The 18,929-nt window shown below is 38.2% G+C and overlaps 1 protein-coding gene across 1 annotated transcript in view; it reads right to left on the reverse strand.

Annotated features, from left to right (window-relative positions):
* Positions 1 to 18,929, reverse strand: part of CSGALNACT1 (chondroitin sulfate N-acetylgalactosaminyltransferase 1) — a 290,025-nt gene that overhangs the window by 72,454 nt on the left and 198,642 nt on the right. The window contains exons 4-5 of the mRNA XM_053703210.1: positions 12,286 to 12,464; positions 3,646 to 3,744 (exon numbers count right to left, since the gene is read on the reverse strand). Of these exons, the coding sequence (XP_053559185.1) occupies positions 3,646 to 3,744; positions 12,286 to 12,464 (278 nt within the window). The remainder of the gene's footprint in view (positions 1 to 3,645; positions 3,745 to 12,285; positions 12,465 to 18,929) is intronic.

The raw sequence follows: 18,929 nt of genomic DNA on the forward strand, positions 1-18,929 counted from the left end.
CTTTTACTCTCTTTCTCTCCCCCTCTCTTTTGCTCTCTCTCCCCCTCTATTTTGCTCTCTCTCCTCTCTTTTGCTCTCTCCCCTCTCTCTTGCTCTCTCTCCCCTCTCTTTTGCTCTCTCTCTCCCCCTCTTTTACTCTCTCTCCCCCTCTCTTTTGCTCTCCCTCTCACCCCCTCTCTTTTGCTCTCCCTCTCCTCTCTTTTGCTCTCTCTCTCCCCTCTCTTTTGATCTCACTCTACCCTCTCTTTTGCTCTCTCTCTCCCCTCTCTTTTGCTCTCTCTCTCCCCTCTTTTACTCTCTCTCCCCTCTCTTTAACTCTCTCTCTCCCCTCTCTTTTACTTTCTCTCTCTCTCTCTTTTGCTCTCTCTCCCCCTGTTCTTTTTTTTTTGTATAAGGGCATTCCCACTCCCTCCCCTTCCCTCCTGAGCCGCCCACTTCTCCCGCCAGCACCAGCAGAAGATTGTTACAGATGGTGACACACACATTATATCATATTTTGTAAAGTGCAATGTCATTAATGATATTTAGGGTGATGTCAAATGTGATGTTAAAAATCATGACATTATGTCAAAATAAATTGGTAGGAGGTTCAAGTTTACATTTTTGTTTGTTTGAATGAAAAATTAAAATCTAGCATTAAGAGAAGTTTTTGGGTATGATTTTCCCCGCATTTAAAAAATAAATTTATTAAAAAATGTAAACTGTAACACATTTCAAATTCAAGGTCATTTAAACCCATTTGAAGGTCTGGTCATATCAGAGCTCAGATTTAAATTTCCTTTAGTAGTGTGTCTGCTTTTTTTTTTGGCTGAGTTTTGCATTAACGTTCGATTTGTTATTGCAAGAGTTAGACTTTTACGCAAACCTAAAAAGGGCTTTACATTCTCAAGTAAAACTTAATTATTTTTGAGTAAAAAATAATTGTGATTTGTCCCACACTCCTCAGAGATCAAAATGCAAAATCTATTAACCTATAGGCTTTTAAAATGCCGCAAATTGCATAAACCAGCAATTTCATTTAAACCAGCAATTTTATTTATAGCATTTGTAGGTCACAGATTTTGCTTGTTGATCTCTCTAGGGAGCGTTGGCCAAGCACCATTTTTATTTAAAAGCAACAGGTGTTTTTCAACTCTAACATCTTTTTAAATACAAAAGTTAAAGGGACATAAAACCCAAAAATTATCTTTCATGATTCAGATAGAGAATACAATTTTAAACAACTTTCTAATTTACTTCTATTATTTAATTTGTTTTATTCTCTTGACATCAGTTCTTGAAGGAGTAGCAATGCAGTACAGGTTTCTAAATGAACACATGAGTGAGCCAATGACAATCGGTATATATATATGCAGCGACCAATCAGCAGCTATAACCTAGATTCTCTGCTGCTCCTGAGCTTTCATAGATAAACCTTTTAGCAAAGAATAACAAGAGAATGAAGCAAATTAAATAATAGAAGTAAACTAAAATGTTGTTTAAAATTGTATTCTCTATCTGAATCATGAAAGAAAAATGTTGGGTTTCATGTCCCTTTAACTTGGTGTTAAATGAACATGTAATGGTAAAGAGATGTAGTCATTGTATAAGCAGGAAAGGGCTAAAGCGGAACAGTAAGGAGTGCGGAAGGGGTAGAAACACTTTGTCCTACAACATCAAGATGCTTCATATGTCACCTTCAGCCCACCTAGATCCAGATGATCTACAGGTGTCTGGTTTGGCAAGATTAACTAAGAGGTCTTGTCAGTACTGTAGAAAGGCAAGTTTTATCTTGACTGCTGTTTATCTCACTATGAAGGTTCTGGTTCTGAGGGAGAGACACATACATTAAAATATAATGCTCAAAAAAAGCACCCAAAGGTTTTGTATGATTTCTCTCTGCCATCAAGTTATTGATCATCAGGAACTTAGTGTCTTAATGTTGCTTTTGATGCTGCCTCCTCTCACACGTAGGGGAAAATGGTGGAGATAAATCATCCCAGACTCGCTGGTTGACAGACCATGCTCTCACACCATTGGTTGCACAAGAGCAGGGGACAGGATTCCACATGGTTCATTAAAACATGTAAAGACTACTTACCCTACACTTCTGTGTGTTTACCCCCCCTTCTACAAAGTGGTTAAACACACTGTAGAATTGTTGCTCTGGACCCACAGAGCATTGCTGGTCCTGAGTGAAACCCTCCGCGGATCCAATCAGCAGCGCTAACTGCACATCTGAGTCGTATGACTAGCACTGCTGATTGGCTCAGAGGAAGTTTCCACTCAAGATCAGCATTACTCCGCTGGTCTGGAGCGACTCTTCTACTATGTGTTTAACCCCTTTGTGGGTTGATAGTCTTAAAATTACATATAACAAAACCAAGATGTGAATAACTAACTTGCTGTTTCAGGCTCATGGCTTCAGTTTGTGACTAAGCTGCTAAGAGACTGTACATATAGTGAATACGGAGAAAGTTGACGGGTCTTCTGGTTCTTAAGTGACATTAAAGGGATATTAAACCCAAAATTTTCTTTCAAGATTCAAATAGAGGATTTAATTTTAAACAGCTTTCCAATTTACTTCTGTTATCTAATTTGCTTCATTCTTCAGATATCCGTTGTTGAAGAAATAGATGAAATAAATAGCACATGGATGAGCCAATCACATGCGGCATCTATGTGCAGCCACCAATCAGCAGCTACTGAGCCTATCTAGATATGCTTTTCAGCAAAGGATATCGAGAGAATGAAGCATATTAGGTAATAAAAGTAAATTAGAAAGTTATTTAAAATGGTATACTCTTTCTAAATCATAAAGAAAAAAATATGGGTTTCAAGTCCCTTTAAAACTATGTTTTCTATCTTACCAAGGATCGAATAAGCAAATTTCTAATAGAACATGTAAGAAAGTGAAGCTCTGTTGCTAAGCCGTGCTTGTGTTCTAGAGTACCCAATCAGACTTCTTTAGTATTGGAACTATAGAATATATTTACATTAAAATCTGGGTCATATTTACTAAGTTGCGCTACCTTCGCTATAGCAAATTTATTTAAACAGCTGGGATAATGATTTATTTGGTTCTGTCAATGGCTTGTAACTTATTAAAGTTTGTCTATGAAAAAAAGAAGCTAGATATTGAAAAAAGCAGCAAATGATCACACAAAAAAAAAAAATAGAATTACAGTTCATTATTCAGTCATCATTTGATTTGTCTAAATATGTATTTCATTGATAAAATTCAATAAAGATTTTCTTACAAAAAATAAATAAAATGTTTTATATGTTTGTTAGAATGCTTTGTTAGAGACAGAATAACATAAAATAGGAAATAGGGCAGGTGAATATCAAAGCTGATTTAGAATAAGGGAGCTTTTTTATATAAAATAGTATTACAAGATGTACAATTTATATTATTTATATTCATTACTGGAGTGAAGGCATGTCTGGTTAGTGAGCTAACAGAAGCTTATTCAATTACTTCAAGGAGGAAAAAAAAAGTATTTTCAAAACCTTCAGCACCTAATGTAAAATTTCCAAACGCCATTTTGTTTGTGTTGGCTGGGCTGTGAGGTAAGACACATGGCAAGGGCTTATGCTTTGAAGTGAAACAAGAAAGTACCCAGGATGCACTGCTACAATGACCTAATTTTGTACAAGCCTCACTTACCAGCTGTTGGTCTATGGAAGGAATTGCATCATGATGCCCATAGATTATAGCAGGGTTATACTGGCTGAACAGTACTGGGTAGAAAACTCTTTTACCTAAAGATAATAAGAAAAAAAAAAGGAAAATATTAATGCCAATTCAATTTGTCACACATAAAATCTGCTGTGGGTTTGTAATTAAAGGGACCTTTATCACTGAATACATTTTATAAGCATAGTATTGAGGTTAGTCCCTGCCTCCCTATAGTCATGGGATGATGAGTGTCTTCATGATGACATCTATCTTTCACTACATTCCAAAGGTGACCTGTTTGCACTTACCAGAGTGTTTAACCTAGGCCTTACCCATGATTAAAGGGAGGTGCATGAAATGTATTTAGCATTTTGTGTCCATTTAAAGGCACATGAAAGTCAAAACTTGCACCATTCACATAGGGGCCTATTTATGAAAGGCCTGTCGGACATGATCCGACATTGGTGATCATGTCCGACAGACCTCCCTGAATGTGGAGAGCAATACGCTCTTGTGAACTGGCAGAACTGGTTGTGAACTAGCAGGGGGATGTCAATCAACCCGATCGTATTCGATCGGGTTGAATTGTGGCAATCTCTGTCCGCCTCCTCAGAGCAGGCGGACAGGTTATGGAGCAGCGGTCTTCAGATCGCCTGAAGGTTCGCCAGAAACACGGGGCTTCAAGCTCCATAGAGCAATAACTTATTTTTTCAAATATTTGCACAAGTCAAATAATTACTATAAATAATCTAAAATTATTGTTGTATTGCCACTAAAATATGGTTAAATTAACAGCAACCAATTAAAGTGACCCACTCAATGTAAACTATCTTCTAGCCACGCACTCACGGAAAACAAATATTTAGGGCAGGCAGCTGCCTTCTGTAAGGCAGAACCACGTGCTCATAATAACAATTGTACATTATTTTTTGTAATTATTTGAATTCTGTAAACTTTTAAAAATGTTTACTGCCCCTTTAATTTAAAAAAATAAATAAATGAATGTCCTTAATTATTAGCTTTGCCTCTTTTCTTTTGGTTCATCTTGGTAAGACCTCACCTTGCTCTCATGAAAAAAGGGCTGTTTCAACAAAATATACCAAGCAAAAGATGTACTTTTTGATCACGATTTTGTTCAAGTACACAAAAACCAGCACTTAGAACCAGCAGTAATTTAAGACCCAATACAATTTATAATTTATATAAATTCACAATACAGACAAAAAGTACAAATACACTTGCACAAAAAAGCAGTTGTGTGCAGCAGCGTAAATCTGTTTAGACTTCAGTGAACATGACAAGTTTTACCCCTTTATTGGTCTTACATCACTAATATCAATATTAGCAAGAGTCTAAGCTGTTTGTAGCCTTGTGCTCAGTTTCTCTATTGGTTTGAGCCACTGTAATGGGAAATCATGTTAGCAGCTGGCCAATCACAATCTGGAAATTGAAATTTATTTATTTGACAGAGGATTTATGTAATAAAAAGAAATAACAAAATTTATGCTTACCTGATAAATTTCTTACTTTCCAGACATGGAGAGTCCAGGACGTCAGACGTCATTCCAATTATTAGTGGGATATTCACTCTTGGCCAGCAGGAGGAGGCAAAGAGTACCACAGCAAAGCTGTTAAGTGTCACTTCCCTTACCCATAACCCCCAGTCATTCAGCCGAAGGGAAATGGAAAAAGAAAATAACACAAAGGTGTAGAGGTGCCTGAGGTTTAGTCAAAAAAATACTGTCTAATCTAAAGGGTGGGGTTGTGGACTCTCCATGTCCGGAAAAAAATACATGTATCAGGTAAGCATACATTTTGTTTTCTTTCCTAAGACATGGAGAGTCCACAACGTCATTCCAATTACTAGTGGTAACCAATACCCAAGGTAGAGGTCACGGAATTAACAGGGAGGGAGAAAAAGACAGATAGAACTAAACAGAAGGCCTCAGCCGAGGCAAAAGTATCAAATGTGTAGAATTTGGAAAAAGTATGCAGAGAGGACCAAGTTGCAGCCCTGCAAATCTGATCCCCAGAAGCTTCATTTTTGAAAGCCCAAGAAGAGGAGAAAGCCCTAGTGGAATGAGCTGTGTGTCTCTCAGGAGGCTGCTGTCCAGCAGTCTCATAAGCAAAATGAATCATACTTCTCAACCAGAGGGAAAGAGAAGTAGAAGTAGCCTTCTGACCCTTACGCTTTCCAGAGAAACAAACAAACAGGGCAAAAGACTAGTGAAAATCCTTAGTAGCCTGTAGGTAGAATTTTAGAGCACTCACCACATCCAAGTTTTGCAACAGACGTTCCTTATGAGAGGAAGGATTAGGACAGAGAGAAGGAACAACAATTTCCTGATTAATATTTTTATCCGAAACCACCTTAGGGAGAAACCCCAATTTTAGGCATGAAAAATAAGGTAAGGCTAATCACACTGCAAACCCGAGAGTTCAGAAACTCTTCGAGCAGAAGAAATAGCAATAAGAAACAAAACCTTCCAAGATAACAGCTTAATATCTATGGAATCCATTGGCTCAAACGGAGCCTGCTGCAAAACTCTAAGAACTAGATTAAGGCTCCAAGGAGGAGTAACAGGTTTAAACACAGGCCTGATTCTAACTAGGGCCTGACAGAAAGATTGAACATCTGGCACATCGGCCAGACGCTTATGTAAAAGATGGAGAAGGCGCCACATCTCGTAATTCTGCAAAATATATAATATAACAGGTGGTAGATAATATACACTCACATTAGGTGGTATAGCACTATAATGTAGTGCAGACTAAACAGACCGGATCCTCAGAGTTGTCCGGTACAACCCTCTGGATGTAAGCAACAAAGGACTTTAAGACTTCAGGGTGCCTCTTCACTCATAATGAGCTCTAAAAAAGATGAAACAACCGATCATCTTTTTTGAGCTCATTACGAGTGAAGAGGCCCCTTGAAGTCTTAAAGTCCTTTGTTGCTTACATCCAGAGGAGAGTTTTACCGCACAACTCTGAGGATATATTATCTACCACCTGTTATATGATATATTTTGCAGAATTACGCTATGTGGCACCTTTTTCATCTTTTTTAGAGTTTTATCTGAAGTGGACGGCATAATACCCTGAGGAGAGCAGCCTTTTTGTGTGATCCTATATACAAGTGTACTGTACTTTGGACTCTATATATATGGTATCAATAATATGTTGCCCCTTTATTGCTTCTTTATATGTTTTTTTGTGTAAACTAGCTTTTACATCTGATAACACTATATACTATATATTGTACATTTACCCTTCTTAAAGTGGTAGCACCCCTATTTACACCTTTGAGTGTTAATTGATTCTAAAAGCTTATTTAAAAGAATAGATAATGCAGAAATCTGACCCTTCAGAGAACTGACTGACAACCCTTTCTCCAGACCATCCTGGAGAAAAGACAAAATTCTAGGAATCCTGACCCTACTCCAAGAGTAGCCCTTTGATTCACACCAATATAGGTATTTACGCCATACCTTATGGTAAATCTTACAAGTAACAGGCTTGCGAGCCTGAATCATAGTATCAATGACTGACTCAGAAAACCCACGCTTAGCCAGAACTAAGCGTTCAATCTCCAAGCCGCCAGCTTTAGAGAAACGAGATTTGGATGGAGGAAAGGACCCGGAGTTAGAAGGTCCTTCCTCAGAGGTAACCTCCAAGGAGGAAGAAATTACATCTTCACTAGGTCTGTAAACCAGATTCTGAGAGGCCATGCAGGAGCTATCAGAATTACAGACGCCTTCTCCTGTTTGATACGAGCAATGATTTGTGGAAGGAGCGCAAACTGAGGAAACAGGTATGCTAGACCGAAATTCCATGGAACCGGCAGAGCATCTATCAGAGCGGCCTGAGGATCTCTTGACCTTGAACTGTACCTTGGAAACTTGGTGTTTTGACGAGACGCCATCAGATCCAATTCCGGTACCCCCCACTTGGTGCTGGTTCCAGATGAAAGTTCTTGTTCACATACACCTCCCTCCATTCAGACTTAGAACTCCTCAGGGTGGGTGTACATCCAAACAATATAGCAAAGCAAAATAAGGTCCTGGTCAACGTGTTTCACCCCCTTGTGGGCTTTATCAAGACATATCGTGGACACAGCTAGACCCAAATCCTTGCTTGCAGGGAAAAGTACACCAAAAAAGGACAAATATCTTCAGAAACCTAACTTCACCTCCTCCATTGACAGAGGCAAAGAGAATGACTGGGGGTTATGGGTAAGGGAAGTGACACTTATTAGCTTTGCTGTGGTGCTTTTTGCCTCCTCCTGCTGGCCAGGAGTGAATATCCCACTAGTAATTGGAATGACGATGTGGACTCTCCATGTCTTAGGAAAGAAATGTTTATTTCTATAATAGGTTAGAACAGAAGAGACATAGGTTACAACTCACTAACTAATCCTGTCATGTTAAATGTCAGCTCAGTTTTCTCATGTGCCCCCTTAAAATGACATTATCAATATTAGCAAAAGTGTAAGTTATTTGTTGCCTTGTGCTCAGTTTCTCTATTGGTTTGAGCCACTGTAATGGTGAATCATGTAAGCAGCTGGCCAATCACAATCCGTTTTAGCTATTTATAGCAGGGCTTGACAAATTTGTTCAAAATCTAGGAGCCAGCCCAAAATGTTAGGAGCTAGATATTTTTGGGGTTTTATATGAGATTTTATACTTACTTACACTACAAGTGTTTGATTTATAAAATAATTAAGAGGAGACTGCCTAGAAATAAATAAAATATCTAGAGAACAGGTGAAATAATCAGCTGATCAGTGACCATGGTTACTAGCCTGCTCTTAAGCATCATCAGTTAATATGATGTGCACTATCTGTGCTAGTTAAAGGGACAATACACCAATTTGTCTCTCTCATGATTTAGAAAGAACATACAATTTTAAACAACTTTCCAATTTACTTATACTATCTACCTCGCTTCATTCTCTTGATATCCTTTGTTGAAAAAAATATCTAAATAGGCTCAGTAGCTTCTGATTGGTGGCTGCACATAGATGCCTCTGGGTCGATTTATGAAGCAGCGAATGCTGCTTCCGACCAACTCCGCTTCAGCTCCGCCTGAAGTGGAAGTTAAGAAGCAGTGGTCCTAAGACCGCTGCTCCTTAACTCGTCTGCCACCTCTGAGGTTGCGAACAGCAATCAGCCCGATTGAATACGATTGGATTGATTGACACCTCCTGCTAGCGGCCAATTTGGCCGTGAATCTGCAGGGGGCGGTATTGCACCAGCAGTTCACAAGTACTGCTGGTACAATGATAAATGCCGGCATTTATCGATTTACGACGGACATGATACGCTACATCGTATCATGTCCGTCCGCACAATAATAAATTGACCCCCTCATGTCATTGTCTCACCCATGAGCATTGCTATTTCTTCAACAAAGGATATCTAAAGATTTAAGAACATTAGATAATTACATTATTCTAATAATCTAAAAATCTGTAGTATGGTGCACAGATGGTGCATTTAACTTGTAGAAATTTAGAGCTTTATTGTAACATAGAAGTTATCAACTACAAAGAGATAACATTTTTATTTTTAGATAGAATTCTTGCAATTTTCAAAGTAAAGGTACTATGGGAAATAGAAGGTATTAAACTCCATACTTCAAAACTGACAGAAGAACATCTGCCAAAGAATTGTTCACATAGAAAAAATATGCATTGACTTTTTGCATTACTATTAAATTGTATATTTGCTTCAGAAAAAAGAAGACCTAATACAATAGCCTAGCCAATAAATATGGTTTAGTTATTAGTCATTCTTTTAAAATACAAAAGTTTAAAAAAAAATATGTACCGTAACATAGAAGATGAGGTTGGAAAAAAACATAACTCCATCAAGTTAAACCTATACAATACAAATCTTATTTAATTTACAATAAATGCTCCAGTTGATCTTAAATTAATCCCATTAAAAAGGTAACCCATTTAACACCAGCAATATTATTTGTGAATTCTGTTTCTATTCAGAAATGTATCTAAGCCCTTTTTAAATGGGTCTAAGGTATAGACATTTACTACCTCCTTAGGTAATGAGATCCACAATTGAATTGCTCTAAATCTCTTTCCTTCCAGCCTTAAATTGTGACCTCTTGTCACAAACAATTTTCTTGGAATAAATAGAGCTTCTGCCATCTCTGTATATGGGCCTTAAATATATTTATATAAAGTTATCATGTCAAACTTTAAGCACCTTTTCTCTAGAGAAAACAGACACAGTTTGGTTAACCTCTCCTCATAGCTTCAATTTTCCATTCCACTTATTAGTTTTGTGGCCCTTTGCTGAGTTTTTTCTACATCTGCAATGTTTTTTTAAGAGATTGATCCCCATTTTGTTTTATTAATTTACTCACTTTCTCTTGCTATTTTTAGATTTATTTACAACATAGTTACTGGAAATAACCAATAGGAGATCACCGGCTGCAGCATTCCTTAGTGGACACATAGAAGTAACTAAACATTTCAATATTTTTAATTCAGTCTATTAAAAATAAAGGTATTGATTCTCATACGCTTTTATAAAGGATTTAAATCAACCCCAAAGTTTGTGTCTATATTTTTGAAAAACGTTTTTTAAAAATAGATGAAAAAGTAATTTTAGGATGTGTTTGCATGTGGAAATGTAACTCCCCACCCAGCATTAAAGGGACACTGTACGCTAGATTTTTCTTTGCATAAATGTTTTGTAGATGATCTATTTATATAGCCCATCTGGGAGAGTTTTTGTAAAAATGTATAGTTTTTATTTTTTTTGATAACATTGTGCTGATTTTCAGACTCCTAACCAAGCCCCAAAATGTGAGATGTATACTGATGTCTACAGACTCCTGCTGCTCCTATTTGTGCAATTGGTCTTTTCATACGCATGGGAGTGTCTACTTTTCCTGCTTTCTCAGCCCCTTTGAGTGGGTGTCCCAGCGTAACCTCATCGACAGTGCTATACTGGGAGCTTCTAAGTAAGTTTTTAAAAAGGTTTCGTACTGGATTTTTAGTTCAGTATCTGTGCATCTTATTCTTTATAGCAGTGTCTATTACATGCAGTTATATTAAAATTGGTGTATACTGTCCCTTTAAGGAAGCTACAATAATACACTATCTCCCACCTCACAGATGTTTAGTTATAATAACTAAACATTATATTACAATCCCAGTATATTTATCATCCCTTAAATGATTACACAAAACAGGGGGTATTGGCGCACATCCACTTGCAAATAAACAACACATTTTTAAATGCTGCAAAAAAACACCTATGCTTTTATATTAGAATTGGGGTCTTAGTCACACAATATGGCCATATTCTGCTTAGCCAGTCACCAACTTACAAGGTGTCCCAATGTTGACTGGTCCTAACACTACAGTACTTTGTCTTTATGGGCTAAATAATGCCAGCTTTTTCTCTTTATAATAGACTGAGACTTCCTGGCTTTATATATACAACTCCAATTCACTGTCATGTGGTGTTTATTTGCAAGTGGATGTGCGCCAATACCCTCTGTTTTGTGTAACTATTTGGTCTCATTGGCAGCACTTCCAAAGATGTTTTTTAAAAAAATGTTTAAAGTGTGCTAAACCAAATTTTGTAGATTTGTATCCCTTAAAGGGACACTAAAGTCAAAATTAAACTTTCATGTTTCAGATAGAGCATACCATTTTAGGCAACTTTCTAATTTACTCCTATTATCAATTTTTCTTCCTTCTCTTGGTATCTTTATTTGAAAAGCAGGAATGTAATGCTTAAGAGCCGGCCCATTTTTGGTTCAGCATCCTGGATAGCGCTTGCGTATTAGTGGCTAAATGTAGCCACCAATTAACAAGCGCTAGTCAGCGTACTGAACCAAAAGTGGGCCGGCACCTAAAATTACATTATTACTTTTTCAAATAAAGATAACAAGAGAATGAAGAAAAATTGAGTAAATTAAAAAGTTGCTTAAAATGGCTGCTCTATCTGAATCATAAAATAAAAAAATTGGGTTTAATATCCATTTAAAGAGACATTAAACCCAATTTTGTTCTTTCATGATTCAGATAGAGAATACAATATTCAAAAAAAGTTTCCAATTTACTTCTATTATCAAATTTGCTTCATTATCATGTAATTCTTCATTGAAGAGATATCTAGATAGAATTTAATCTAATTTTGATAGTGGAGGTATACTGCATATGTCTGGAACACTACATAACAGGAAATAGTGCTGCCATCTAGTGTTCTTGCTAATGTATAACATGTTGCAAAACGTCTGCCATATAGTGCTGGCGACACGTGCACACTCCTTAACTTACCTTCCTGCTTTTCAACAAAGGATCAAAATAAAACAAAGAAAATTTGATAATAGAAGTAAATTGGAAAGTTGTTTAAAATGTATGTTCTATCTGAATCATGAAATAAACAAATTAGGGTTTTATGTCCCTTTAAAGGACCACTAAAGTAAAAAATAAAGTTTCATGATTCAGATAAATCATTCAATTGAAAAAAAGCAAAAAAATATATTAGCTGTGTGCGTGTATATTATATATATATATATATATATATATATAAATAAAATAGATTTGCATATAAGGTAACTAGATTGTGTATATATGGCAGGCATACCTGGCATTGTATTTATTCTGCATGTATTAAGGAACTCTGACGTAAAATAGATATCCACATCACAAAAAAACAGAAGGACGTTGTTCCCTTTCCAAGCCCGGGCGCCAACATCTAATCCTTTTCCACGAGAGAATTCCTCATTCAGTTGGATAAAAGTAAAGTTCTTAAAGTTTGCTGCCCTAAAAAAGGAAATACATAAAAATCCATTGGTGACATGAGTGGTAGGTACTAAAATGCTAATATATGCTCTAAATGTATTAGTTTTAAAAATGATGTTAGTGCTGTTACATAGGGAAATACACAAAGCTAAATGAAGTAGATAGTAACTAGTTAGATTCTTATAGTCTCCTCTCCAATCTGGTTGGTCTTTCAGTTATAATCCTGAACATAACAAATCATGTAATAGGCCACTCTGTTTTGTTTTGGATGAGCCAGATTCCATTCCTGGTCATTCAAATCCACCCCTTGGATTTCTTGAATAATTAATGTAAACTAGGAATTTGGTCTAAGAGAAATACAAGTTGTTTACAGTACTTGATTCATTATAGGAGACAAATAAAATTTAATGTATATATATTTGAAAACACTAGGGGCTAGATTTCAAATGGAGTGCTAATTTGTCGTTCATCCACAAATGGGAACATTTGCCCGTTTGCGGGCGCGCTATAAATAATCAGCCATTACAAGTGTGCTGGTATTACTCAGTGGAGCACAAATATTGCTTACACAAAAGCGAAATTTATCGCTCCACTTGTAATCTGGTCCTACATATTTTATGTTTAAATACCTAATGGCATTTGGGTATAAATTAAAGACAAAAATGGCATTTTAACCAAAGTAAAACACAATAGTTAAAAAAATTATATATATTTATTTAACACTTCATGCTTTTATTTCTTGGGAATTAATAAAAATATCAGAAATTAATCAGGGAAATTTGATTAGTTAAATTACAGTTTTTTTCAAAGGAATAATACATTTAAATATCAATAAATATTGTCATTTCTACCAAAAGAATACATAAATGGTAAAGGATTGAAAAATGTTAAAAAAAAATGCTATATTGACCATTATCTATAACACGTGGAATAGTAATCACACCGAAATCTCAGAAATATAAAAAAAAGAAAATCAGTTGAAAAAACATACTTTAAATTCCTTAAATTTTTTATCATATATTAAATCTTTATTTGTGACATAATACAAAGATTTTGTTTTAAAAATGTTTTTATTTTTACTGTTGATACAAACATACGGCTAGATTACGAGTTTTGCTTTATGAGTAAAAAAGCAGCATTATGGGTTATAACGCTGTTTTTTCACTACTGCTGCTATTACGAGTCTTGTAGGTACAGCTGTCCCGCACACTTTTTTGGCCGTACTGCAAATTAACTTACGCAATTTGCGTAAAGTCTTTTATCAATGGGAATTCCATAGCACCGATATTACAAGCTTTTTTTTGGAGGCCAAAAAGTGAGCGGTAGAGCCTATCCCGCAAGATTCGTAACACATTCTAAAGTCAGTAGTTATGAGTTTTACGTTACAGAGCTGTATCATAAAACTCATAACTAAAGTGCTAAAAAGTACACTAACACCCATAAACTACCTATTAACCCCTAAACCGAGGCCCTCCCGCATCGCAAACACTAAAATAAAATTATTAACCTCTAATCTTCCGCTCCCAACATCGCTGCCACTATAATAAACATATTAACCCCTAAACCGCCGCACTCCTGCATCGCAAACACTAGTTAAATATTATTAACCCCTAATCTGCCACCCCTAACATCGCCGCCACCTACCTACATTTATTAACCCCTAAACCGCCGCACTCCCGCATCGCAAACACTAGTTAAATTATTATTAACCCCTAATCTGCTGTGCCTAACATCGCCACAACCTACATTACTGTTAATAACCCCTAATCTGCCGCCCCCAACGTCGCCACCACTATACTAAGTTATTAACCCCTAAACCTAAGTCTAATCCTAACACCCACTAACTTAAATATAATTAAAATAAATCTAAATAAAAATTCCTATCATTAACTAAATAATTCCTATTTAAAACTAAATACTTACCTATAAAATAAACCCTAAGATAGCTACAATATAACAAATAGTTACATTGTAGCTAGCTTAGGTTTTATTTTAATTTTACAGACAAGTTTGTATTTATTTTAACTAGGTAGAATAGTTACTAAATAATTATTAACTATTTACTAACTACCTAGCTAAAATAAATACAAATTTACCTGTAAAATAAAACTTAACCTGAGTTACACTAACACCTAAATACAATTACCTAAATTACAAAAAAAAAAAAAGAAATGATCAGATATTTAAACTAATTACACCTAATCTAATAGCCCTATCAAAATAAAAAAGCCCCCCCAAAATAAAAAAAAAAACCCTAGCCTAAACTAAACTACCAATAGCCCTTAAAAGGGCCTTTTGCGGGGCATTGCCCCAAAGAAAACATAATTTATGCTTACCTGATAAATTCCTTTCTTCTGTAGTGTGATCAGTCCACGGGTCATCATTACTTCTGGGATATTACTCCTCCCCAACAGGAAGTGCAAAAGGATTCACCCAGCAGAGCTGCATATAGCTCCTCCCCTCTACGTCACTCCCAGTCATTCGACCAAGGACCAACGAGAAAGGAAAAGCCAAGGGTGAAGTGGTGACTGGAGTATAAATTAAAAAATATTTACCTGCCTTAAAAACAGGGCGGGCCGTGGACTGATCACACTACAGAAGAAAGGAATTTATCAGGTAAGCATAAATTATGTTTTCTTCTGTTAAGTGTGATCAGTCCACGGGTCATCATTACTTCTGGGATACCAATACCAAAGCAAAAGTACACGGATGACGGGAGGGATAGGCAGGCTCTTTATACAGAAGGAACCACTGCCTGAAGAACCTTTCTCCCAAAAATAGCCTCCGATGAAGCAAAAGTGTCAAATTTGTAAAATTTGGAAAAAGTATGAAGCGAAGACCAAGTTGCAGCCTTGCAAATCTGCTCAACAGAGGCCTCATTCTTGAAGGCCCAAGTGGAAGCCACAGCTCTAGTAGAATGAGCTGTAATTCTTTCAGGAGGCTGCTGTCCAGCAGTCTCATAAGCTAAACGAATTATGCTACGAAGCCAAAAAGAAAGAGAGGTAGCAGAAGCTTTTTGACCTCTCCTCTGCCCAGAGTAAACGACAAACAGAGAAGACGTTTGTCGAAATTCCTTAGTTGCCTGTAAGTAAAATTTTAGAGCACGGACTACATCCAGGTTGTGCAGTACAATCTCTTGATTGATATTCCTGTTAGTAACTACCTTAGGTAAGAACCCAGGTTTAGTACGCAGAACTACCTTATCCGAATGAAAAATCAAATAAGGAGAATCACAATGTAAGGCTGATAATTCAGAGACTCTTCGAGCCGAGGAAATAGCCATTAAAAATAGAGCTTTCCAAGATAACAACTTTATATCAATGGAATGAAGGGGTTCAAACGGAACGCCCTGTAAAACATTAAGAACAAGGTTTAAACTCCATGGTGGAGCAACAGTTTTAAACACAGGCTTAATCCTGGCCAAAGCCTGACAAAAAGCCTGGACGTCAGGAACTTGTGACAGACGTTTGTGTAACAGAATGGACAGAGCTGAGATCTGTCCCTTTAATGAACTAGCAGATAAACCCTTTTCTAAACCTTCTTGTAGAAAAGACAATATCCTAGGAATCCTAACCTTACTCCAAGAGTAACCTTTGGATTCACACCAATATAGGTATTTACGCCATATCTTATGGTAAATCTTTCTGGTAACAGGCTTCCTAGCCTGTATTAAGGTATCAATAACTGACTCAGAAAACCCACGTCTTGATAAAATCAAGCGTTCAATTTCCAAGCAGTCAGCTTCAGAGAAGTTAGATTTTGATGTTTGAAGGGACCCTGTATCAGAAGGTCCTGTTTCAGAGGTAGAGACCAAGGTGGACAGGATGACATGTCCACCAGGTCTGCATACCAAGTCCTGCGTGGCCACGCAGGTGCTATTAGAATCACTGATGCTCTCTCTTGTTTGATTCTGGCAATCAATCGAGGAAGCATCGGGAAGGGTGGAAACACGTAAGCCATCCTGAAGTCCCAAGGTGCTGTCAGGGCATCTATCAGGACTGCTCCTGGATCCCTGGATCTGGACCCGTAACGAGGAAGCTTGGCGTTCTGTCGAGACGCCATGAGATCTATCTCTGGTTTGCCCCAACGTCGAAGTATTTGGGCAAAGACCTCCGGATGGAGTTCCCACTCCCCCGGATGAAAAGTCTGACGACTTAAGAAATCCGCCTCCCAGTTCTCCACTCCCGGGATGTGGATTGCTGACAGGTGGCAAGAGTGAGACTCTGCCCAGCGAATTATCTTTGATACTTCCATCATAGCTAGGGAGCTTCTTGTCCCTCCCTGATGGTTGATGTAAGCTACAGTCGTGATGTTGTCCGACTGAAACCTGATGAACCCCCGAGTTGTCAACTGGGGCCAAGCCAGGAGGGCATTGAGAACTGCTCTCAATTCCAGAATGTTTATTGGCAGGAGACTCTCCTCCTGACTCCATTGTCCCTGAGCCTTCAGAGAATTCCAGACGGCACCCCAACCTAGAAGGCTGGCGTCTGTTGTTACAATTGTCCAGTCTGGTCTGCTGAATGGCATCCCCCTGGACAGATGTGGCCGAGAAAGCCACCATAGAAGAGAATTTCTGGTCTCTTGATCCAGATTCAGAGAAGGGGATAAGTCTGAGTAATCCCCATTCCACTGACTTAGCATGCACAGTTGCAGTGGTCTGAGGTGTAAGCGTGCAAAGGGTACTATGTCCATTGCCGCTACCATTAAGCCGATTACCTCCATGCATTGAGCCACTGACGGGTGTTGAATGGAATGAAGGGTGCGGCAAGCACTTTGAAGTCTTGTTAGCCTGTCCTCTGTCAGGTAAATCTTCATTTCTACAGAATCTATAAGAGTCCCCAGGAAGGGAACTCTTGTGAGTGGAACGAGTGAACTTTTCTTTTCGTTCACCTTCCATCCATGTGACCTTAGAAATGCCAGTACTAACTCTGTATGAGACTTGGCAGTTTGAAAGCTTGAAGCTTGTATCAGAATGTCGTCTAGGTATGGAGCTACCGAGATTCCCCGCGGTCTTAGTACCGCCAGAAGAGCACCCAGAACCTTTGTGAAGATTCTTGGAGCTGTAGCCAATCCGAATGGAAGAGCCACAAACTGGTAATGCCTGTCTAGGAAGGCAAACCTTAGGTACCGGTAATGATCTTTGTGAATCGGTATGTGAAGGTAAGCATCTTTTAAATCTACAGTGGTCATGTACTGACCCTCTTGGATCATAGGTAAAATTGTCCGAATAGTCTCCATCTTGAACGATGGAACTCTTAGGAATTTGTTTAGGATCTTTAAGTCCAGGATTGGTCTGAAAGTTCCCTCATTTTTTGGGAACCACAAACAGATTTGAGTAAAACCCCTGTCCCTGTTCCGATCGTGGAACTGGATGGATTACTCCCATTAACAAGAGCTCTTGTACGCAGCGTAGAAACGCCTCTTTCTTTGTCTGGATTGTTGACAACCTTGACAGATGAAATCTCTCTCTTGGAGGAGAGTATTTGAAGTCCAGAAGGTATCCCTGAGATATTATCTCTAGCGCCCAGGGATCCTGGACATCTCTTGCCCAAGCCTGGGCGAAGAGAGAAAGTCTGCCCCCCACTAGATCCGATCCCGGATCGGGGGCCCTCAATTCATGCTGTTTTAGGGGCAGCAGCAGGTTTCCTGGTCTGCTTGCCCTTGTTCCAGGACTGGTTAGGTTTCCAGCCTTGTCTGTAGCGAGCAACAGCTCCTTCCTGTTTTGGTGCAGAGGAAGTTGATGCTGCTCCTGCTTTGAAATTACGAAAGGAACGAAAATTAGACTGTCTAGCCTTAGCTTTGGCTTTGTCCTGAGGCAGGGCATGGCCTTTACCTCCTGTAATGTCAGCGATAATCTCTTTCAACCCGGGCCCGAATAAGGTCTGCCCTTTGAAAGGTATATTAAGCAATTTAGACTTAGAAGTAACATCAGCTGACCAGGATTTTAGCCACAGCGCCCTGCGTGCCTGAATGGCGAATCCTGAATTCTTCGCCGTAAGTTTAGTAAGATGTACTACGGCCTCCGAAATGAATGAATTAGCTAGTTTAAGGACTCTAAGCCTGTCCGTAATGTCGTCCAGAGTAGCTGAACTAATGTTCTCTTCCAGAGACTCAATCCAGAATGCCGCTGCAGCCGTGATCGGCGCAATGCATGCAAGGGGTTGCAATATAAAACCTTGTTGAACAAACATTTTCTTAAGGTAACCCTCTAATTTTTTATCCATTGGATCTGAAAAAGCACAGCTATCCTCCACCGGGATAGTGGTACGCTTAGCTAAAGTAGAAACTGCTCCCTCCACCTTAGGGACCGTTTGCCATAAGTCCCGTGTGGTGGCGTCTATTGGAAACATTTTTCTAAATATCGGAGGGGGTGAGAACGGCACACCGGGTCTATCCCACTCCTTAGTAACAATTTCAGTAAGTCTCTTAGGTATAGGAAAAACCTCAGTACTCGCCGGTACCGCAAAATATTTATCCAACCTACAC

Source organism: Bombina bombina, chromosome 2 (assembly GCF_027579735.1).
Source record: "Bombina bombina isolate aBomBom1 chromosome 2, aBomBom1.pri, whole genome shotgun sequence".
Lineage (NCBI taxonomy): Eukaryota > Metazoa > Chordata > Amphibia > Anura > Bombinatoridae > Bombina > Bombina bombina.